This window comes from Alligator sinensis, unplaced genomic scaffold (genome assembly GCF_000455745.1).
Source record: "Alligator sinensis unplaced genomic scaffold, ASM45574v1 scaffold1354_1, whole genome shotgun sequence".
NCBI classification, from domain to species: Eukaryota; Metazoa; Chordata; order Crocodylia; family Alligatoridae; genus Alligator; species Alligator sinensis.
This window is the reverse complement of record NW_005842344.1, coordinates 54,888-62,671: the sequence shown is the minus strand read 5'-3', so window position 1 is coordinate 62,671 and position 7,784 is coordinate 54,888. Positions and strand designations below refer to the sequence as shown.

At 68.5% G+C, this 7,784-nt stretch overlaps 1 protein-coding gene across 1 annotated transcript in view; it reads right to left on the bottom strand.

The window, feature by feature from the left end:
• Positions 1-2,033: 2,033 nt before the first annotated feature.
• Positions 2,034-7,784, bottom strand: part of TM6SF2 (transmembrane 6 superfamily member 2) — an 8,134-nt gene continuing 2,383 nt past the window's right edge. Inside the window, exons 2-11 of the mRNA XM_014522334.2 lie at positions 7,201-7,256; positions 6,575-6,678; positions 6,147-6,244; positions 5,632-5,735; positions 5,050-5,099; positions 4,679-4,803; positions 4,369-4,470; positions 4,135-4,227; positions 3,318-3,437; positions 2,034-2,890 (exon numbers count right to left, since the gene is read on the bottom strand). Coding sequence (XP_014377820.2) covers positions 2,684-2,890; positions 3,318-3,437; positions 4,135-4,227; positions 4,369-4,470; positions 4,679-4,803; positions 5,050-5,099; positions 5,632-5,735; positions 6,147-6,244; positions 6,575-6,678; positions 7,201-7,256 — 1,059 coding nt within the window. The 3' untranslated portion in view covers positions 2,034-2,683. The remainder of the gene's footprint in view (positions 2,891-3,317; positions 3,438-4,134; positions 4,228-4,368; positions 4,471-4,678; positions 4,804-5,049; positions 5,100-5,631; positions 5,736-6,146; positions 6,245-6,574; positions 6,679-7,200; positions 7,257-7,784) is intronic.

Sequence of the window (7,784 nt, the reverse complement as noted above, 5' to 3'; positions counted from 1 at the left end):
GCCCAGCTGCTGCCCCTGCCCGGAGATGCAGGGGGGTCAGTGCAGGATGCGCTGCTGCGAGCACAGGGCGCTGCAGAGCCGGGGCCGTGCCGGGGGGGCCAGATCCAGAGCGCTTGCCCCTGGGCTCCTCTGGTGCGCGCAGTCCCGGTCATGTGGCTGGAGCCTGCGAGGGGGGCAGAGCAGGAGCACGCTGGACCAGCCCCGCTCCCCTCCCCAGACCCCGGCCCAGGCTGCCGGGGGCCTTTCCTGCACTCACCCCCCTGACCCCCCGGGTGAGGACAGCTCAGGGTCCCCGGCAGCCCCAACCCCCTCCCTCCACTCCCTGCCCAGGGGCCGTCTTCAGCTCCAGAGCTGAGGGATGGGAAGAAAAAGTAACTTCACCCCCTACCCGCCCCCGGCTCTCAGCGCCCCTGCGCCCGCCCCGCAGCCCCGTGCTGCAGCCCCCCTCCGCACGCGGCCCTGGGCAAGGGCTGCCGGCCGGCCCCGATCAGCGCATGCAGCACCACATTGCAGCACAGAGCAGGAGCTGCATTTCCAAGGTTACAGTACGGAGAGGCTCCGGGTCCCTGGCCCGGCAGGCTGGGAGCAGGGACCTGCCTCTGGCTCTTTCGCCCGAGTCAGCAGAGCTGGGGGCAGGGAGCCCAGCTCCGGAGGGAAAGTTGCGCCGCAGGACGAGGCGGGACGCGACACCCAGAGTTCGGTGCCTGGGCAGTCACTGCTCGAGGACGAGGATGGGCTGCGAGAGCCGGGCGGGAGGAGGGAGTGTGGGAGGGATGGGGGGGGCAGGCGATTTTAAAGGAGAACAGGCAGGCGTGCGAGCCTGGCTCCGGGGCTCTGAGGGATGCTGGCAGTGCCGGCTGCTCTACCCGTGGGGGCCAGGGTGCAGGATGCCGTCATGTCCCCGGGGTTGCTCGTGCGATGGGGTCCTGGGGGCCGACATGGGGGGAGCCGGGTCCTGCCCCCAAGAGCTCGCAGCCTGCACGGGCCGGCGGAGCAGGGGGACCCGTTCTCCCTCCCCGCAGCGGGGACCAGGGGTGGAGAGATGCTGGGATGCACCCAAGGGCACACGGGGAGTCAGTGGCAGAGGGGCACCGAGTCCCAGTCTCCTGACTCCCAGCCCTGTCCCACCTGAGCCTAGCAGCACTGGGACTCGGGGTCTGCTTTTCCCAGGGCCCCCTGCATAGACCAGGCAGAGCCAGAGCATCCCCTGCCAGCCGGCTGGCCCAGATCTACCCCCACGCTGCTAATGCCCGAGCTTCGTGGGCGCAGTCCCAGGGGCAACCAGCAGGAGGCAGCAGGGTCCCCTTGAGGGTGGGTCCAGGCCTGGGCTGGCAGGGGCTGGGGCTGCCCTGGCCTCTCCCAGCCCTTCCCAGGGCTGGGACTGGGGCCCAGGCACCGCCCCGCACCCAGCGCAGCCCGGGAGCCCCTGAGCTGCTGCAAAGGCTGCAGCCTTGGCAGGGGAAGGCCAAGGCTGCATTGCAGGGGGGCAGGCCTAGTGGTCAGTGCCGCAGGCCGGGGGCAGGATGCCTGGTCTGGCTGGGGGTGGGAGTCGGGCCTCCTGGGATCGGCTGCAGGGCTGGGAGGGTCTCGCCTGGCGGTGGCATCCAGCTGTGATGGGACTGGAAGGCCCCTCCTGCCCCTCGGCTCCGGCCGGCTGCTCTGGGGCTGGCGTGGGCAGCTCCCTGGCCTCCTGCCCCCGCTGGCTGACTGGCACGTTCGCCTCCTCTGCCTCCCACCAAAGGCCTCGAGGCCCCACTCCCTGGTGCTCTGCACCCCTGCCCCCTGGCTTAAATAAGGACGTTCAAGGGAAATTCATTCACACATGCGCAGGCACCCAGAGCCCTGCCAGGCACGCAGGCCCTTGTCCTCTCACACACGCTGGCACATGCACACATGTGTACATACATAAGAGCACGCACATGCACTCGCACACTTCCCCCGCGGGCTGGCCAGGGCTGGGCTGGCCGGGATCGGGGCCCTCTGAGCAGCGCCCCCCCGGCACTCCCCTGTGCAACAGTCCAGCCACATGGGGGTTAAAGCAGTTTTATTTGTAAACAGTTTGTGTCGGTAGGGTCCCCAGTGCAGGGAACAAGCCCCCCCCCGGGCCCACGGGCCTTTGCCAGCAGCCGAGATGGACCAAGAAACTCCTGCGACGGGCAAGCTCTGCAGAGCTGGGGACGCAGCTGCGGCCAGGCTGGCAGGAGCCAGGTCTGCCTGAGGCCGAGCTGGACCAGGGGCTGCAGATCCAACCCCCGCAGCATGCCCAGGGCCCAGGGCTTCTGCCTGCACCCGAGCGGGAAGCCCACATGGGATCCCCCGAGCCCGACCCTGCGGAGACCTCCGAGTCACAGCCCCATTGCAGAGGTGCAGCGCCAGCCCGGCGGCCGGTCCCTCCTGCAGGGGAGCTGGGAGTGTTGGCAGTGCTGTTGTGGCGAATGCCGGCGAGGGCCTCGGCCTGGCAAGGGGCAAAGGGGGCGTCTCGTGGCAGGGCGGAGCAGATGGGGCAAGACCCAGCTCCGGCGGGGTAGAAGCAAAACCTTCCCTGCCCCCGCCCCATCACAACCTGGCCTCCTCCACCAAACCAGGCCCCGCGCAGCATCCGGGCTGCCCGGTCCAGGCTGCTCGGCCCCCGGGAAGGCTGCGCCGGAGCATCTCGCTGCCGGGGCTGGGCCCGCGTCCCTCCTCACTGGCGCTTCTTGTCCGTGGGCAGGGGGCCGGGCACGGGCGGCTGGAAGAAGCCGGGGCTGCAGAGGCAGCGGTAGGCCAGGAGGTGCGGCCCCAGCGTGTACAGGCTGTTGGCGAGGAGGACGCTCCACCAGGCCTCCTCGGGCGTGCGGTACGGGTACGGCGTGCGCTGGTGCAGGGAGGCGCCGACGTGCGAGAACTGGGCCTGCGAGAAAGGAGGCAGTGCTGTCCCCGTGCCCCTCACTTTTCCACCCCTGCCCGCCTGCTCCGAGGACCGCGCCGGGTCGGGGGGCTGGCCTGCACACGCCCGGGCAGGACGGGGCATTCGTGGCCCCGCGGGATGCAGCTAGGGCCCCGGCTGGACCCACGGGGCTGCACCTCGCCCCCAGCCCGGCCACGGCTCCGTGGACCCCGGCTGGAGTCTCTTTCCATCAAGCTCAGCTCGTTGCCAAGGAAACCGCTCCACACGCTAACTCCGGGATGGGGGGATCCGCGGCGACCGGGGCTGGATGTGCCTCGGTCCAGAGCACGGCCCTCAGGCACCAGCAAGGGACGTGCCAGCCCCGTGCCACCCTGCCCAGGGCAGGAACGCGTCCGCGAGGCAAACCCCAGCCCAGCCCTGTCCCCGGTACCTGCGCGATGGCGCCCGCGAACACCAGGGCCCAGTCCGGCATCCAGGTGCAGCCGGGCCACACCAGCCCGTAGATGCACAGGCCGAAGTACGGGAGGAAGTAGAAGGTGTAGACCAGCATCTGGGAGCAAGGGGAGAGTCAGCGGTGCTGAGCAGGATGTGCCCAGGAGCGCAGAGAGCCCAAGGCAGAGATGGGCGCGGACCAGCCGGGGTCCAACGTGCCCTGGACGGGGGGAGCCACACACCGCGGCTCTGCCAGGACCCAGGCTACAAGGGTGTTTAAACTCCTCTGCCCCGCTCCCCCGGGGCACAGCGCCGGGCTGCCTCCGCGACCGGCTGCCAGGGGTGCAGGGCGGAGAGGGACAGGGACAGGTGGGTCCTTCCCTGCAGAGGCAGCAGCAGGGAGCTCAGCGCAGCGGGGCCGTGCGCCCGTGCCAGCAGCTCCCTGCACTGCTGCCTGGCACCGAGCCTCTGCTTGGCTGGGGACAGTTCAAGGTCAGAGCCGAGAGCAGCTGCGTTTGCATCCCAATCATTGCCGCGAAGCATCTTGTTAGCAAGGCCTCCTCCCTCCCTGGCTCCCCGGACACCAGCCTTGGCAGCCCTTGCTGAGGCGGCGCAGCGCACAGCTGACAGGACCTGGCTTCCCTGCGCCCCCGCGCCCCCCGGGCAGGAGGCCTGACAAGCAGCTGCCTTTGCAACCGAGCTCGTTAGCCAGCGGGCCAAGCCAAGGCAGAAAGCCCCCCGCCCCCCGCCCAGCGCTCAGGACAGGGAGTGCCCGGCGGAGACCCTGCCCTGGCGGCTGCGAGCCCCGCGCTCACCTGCACTTTGGGGTAGGCGACGGGGTCCCGCAGGTACGGCTCGTACTGGTACATGTAGTTGAAGCACGACTCGGACGGGCAGTCCAGCACCACCTGGGGCACGAGGCAGAGGGCATGGGGCTGCCAGCTCAGCCCGGCCCCCTGTGACAGTGACACCCTGCCCAGCCCCGCACTGCCCGCCAGAGCCCCTTCCCCAGCCCTCCCCGCAGCCCGGCCAGCTCCCACCATCCCTACCAGCCCTCTGAAGAGCTGGAAGGCTCCAGCCGTGAGCAGGAACAGGATCAGGCCCAGGTCCAGGGGCCGCCGGTGCAGGCCTTTGCGCTGCTCCTCTGCCACCTGGTTGAGAGGAGTTGCTGTGGGTGCAGCCGCCAGGCGCTGGCCCTTCGAGGAGAGCTTGCAAGGGCCACAGGCAGAGGCCCCTTTGCTTGGCTTCTCCTCCCTGCGCCGGCCCGGCGTTGGCTCTCAGCAGCCAGGAGGAGGATGTGGCGAAGGGGCAGGATGGGGCCCACACCCCGGGGTGCAAACAGCCTCCCGCAGCACTTACCTTGTCAGCTGTGCAGCAGGGCAGGGGCTTGGGCTGCTGGAAGAGCCTCTGCCCGGCCCAGATGGGGAGCAGGAGGTAGGGCAGGTTGAGCAGGAAGGCAGGGCGGATCTCTGAGCTGTACTTCCCTGTGGGACGAGAGGAGAAGCCCGGGTTGTGCCTGGAGCCACCGGCCCCAGAGACCGGCAGAGCGGGAGCCGCAGGGCAGGCACCCAGGGGCGCGCGTCTCCTGCATCTCCAGTGGCTGGAACAAGGGCCTCTGCCGGCCCCCAAGAAGCAGGCCCGTTGGTGCCGTCGCTGGCATGGACCTGGCTGCCCAAGGGCGACCTGGACAGGTGCGACGGGGCTGGGGATCATCGGCAGGCGCCCCTTACCTATCAGGTTCCCCGGCAAGAAGACGATGATGCTCATCATGATGCCCACCCTGCCCCCCCCGGCCCCCACCGCTGGGCTCCTACCACATCCCCAAGATGCCCCCACCCCGGCGCTGAGGGCACCTGCGGGACAGAGCTCCCCCAGGGCGAAGAGCAGCCTCCCCTCACACACCCACTCCAGGATAGGGGTCCCCAGCACTTACGTTGGTGCCACTCACCGCGGGTTTGTGCCCCGATCCCTACTGCCCCGGGACCCAGAGCGGACACACACCGGCTTACCCCAGAGCAGCAACCCAGGGTTGCAATGATCGCAATGCCCAGGTGGCAAGAGCAGGTACCAGCCAGCTACTCCGGCCCTTGGGGCTGCGGACACATGAACTTGCCCCGGAGGAAAGCTACCCCAGGTGCGCTGGGGGCTGACTTATCACAGGATAAGGCTCTGTGTCGTGTGTGCTCCGCTCTTACCCCAGAGCAAGTCAGATCACTCTGGGGCAAGGACGCCGTGCACCCACACCCTCAGGAAGCTACTTAATGCCCTGAAGACACCTCCTCCCCTGCGGGTCTGCCCTCCCCAGCCCCTACCTTTGGTCAATGGCTGCGACCATGGCGAGGTAGAGCAGGTAATGGATGACACCGTCCCAGTAGCAGATCATGATGCCGTAGGCGGTGCGTAGGTACGGCTCACCCTGGCGAGGGGAGAGGCACCGCGTCACCCCCGCCCCAGGCATGATGCAGCCAGGAGGCCGCATGGGCACTCCAAGGGTGCTGGAGATGCCGCGGCTCTGCTCAGCGCCCAGGCCCCGGGCCCCAGGCCCCCGGGCTGCTTGCATGCCCCTGCCCCTCCCCGTGGAGCGCTGGGAGCGCCAGGCCATTTAGGGGAGGGAGCTGCATCCACATCCACATCCACATTTTAAATCCACCCCCCAGGATGAAGCAGGCACTGGTTTAGGAGGGGATGGAGGCTGGGAGACACATCTGGATGGGGTGGGGGGGATTGGGCTTGCAGCATCTGGTGCAAATCCTGCTCGGAGCAGGGTGCGGGAGGGCAGAGGCCTGGGACAGGGCAGCGCCCAGCTGGGCAGTCTGGGGGTCAGCACCTCCGTCAGGTAGAACTCCATGTAGCCCTGGATGTAGCCGTCCTGCTCCAGCGAGATGATGAGGTCGATGACGGAGGTGAAGGAGAACACGGTGAACACTGCGGGGCAGGAGGAGCAGGTGGCGGATTCAGCTCTGTGGGCGCCTGCCCCCACCCCCACCCCGGACTTGCAGCTCAGGGGGACCCCAGCAATCGCACAGGGACAAATCCCTCCCCCAGCACGTCCCGGGGGCTGCCCAGCAGCAAGGGAGGGCTCCGGTCCTGAGGCCCCCACCAGCTGGAGGTGGTGGGGCAGGGCAGGGGTCTCCGGGCATCTCCGACTGGCTTGGCCAGCTCTGATGTGGGTCAGTGCTGTGTCCTGCCCCCCGGCTGAGCCCATGTGCAGCCGGGGGGCTGTGGCCCGAGGGTGCCAGGGGGGCATTGACTCACCATAGTAGAGAGGATCGTGGCTGGCGCTCCCTCCGCCCAGGACAGACACCACGCAGAGCACGGCCAGCAGCACCAGCACCCCCGTCACTGCCAGCGCCGCCGGCCTGGAACCAAGCAGACAGGGCCGGGGTGAGCCTGACCTCGGGGGTGAAAGCCTCTGCACCCTCAGCATCCAGCGGCCCAATTCTCTCTGCCAAAGGAGTGCTGGGCTCCAAGTTGTGTTGGCATGAAGAGTTTGGCCCTGGTGCCTGCCCCACCTGCACCTGCCAACTCTGGGGCAGTCTTGGCAGCAGGCGCCAGCCGGGCTGGACCCGTGGGGCCGGAGCACCGAACAGCAAGGGGAACCCAGCCAGACTGGGCCCGCGGCTGCTTAAACCAGAGCCAGGAGCGGAGGCCAAGGAGGCTTTGCCCTGAAAGCCTTCAGCCCTGCTGCCAAAACAAGGGGACACGAACGCCACTGCTGAGTCTGCAGGCGGGGGTTAGCCGGGCAGCCTGAACAGCCCCCACCCCGGCCATGCTCTCAGTCCCCAGCAAAAGCAGAGGAGGTGGGAGCCAGGCTGCAAGGCCGGCGTGCAAGATGCTGCCCCACCCCAGCCGACCCGCCTGACAGCATGCCCACGACAGACCTCGCCACCCACGCAGCCGCGGGAGAGGCAGCCTCAGCCCCTCGTAGGGGCTGCTCCTGTTACCGCGTGCACCCAAGATCAGGTCCTGTCCTGTCCTGTCCCTGGAGCTCCTCCCTGCCATGCAATAAGGAGGCAGTGAGAGCAACCCGCCCTGTGCCTCCTTGTCTGCCTGCTCTGCAGGGCTCTGAGCTTCCCTGGGCCAGGGGGTGCCTCCACTTGCTCCACAGCCCCTGCTGCGGCATCCTTGTCCGGGCGGGGGCTGGAGCACAGAGGGCCAGGGGAGCCGGGGCCTTGTCCAGAGCGCCCAGGTCATTTGTCAAAGCTGGGCATGAAACAGCGACAGGCTCAGTGAACTGACATTTAAAACACTGCTGTGAAATGGGATTAAATCTTAGAACTGCTTTCACGGGTAATTGCTAAATATGCAAATAAAGGCAGGATGTGTAAATAAGGCCCCCGGGTGCGCCAGGAGCGGAGCGGAGCGGAGCCGGGCTTGGACCGGCCCCACGGGACACGAGGGGCCTGCGGCCCGCTCCCGGCACACGTCCCCGCGGCCAGGAGCCCCTCAGCCCTGCCCCCCGGCT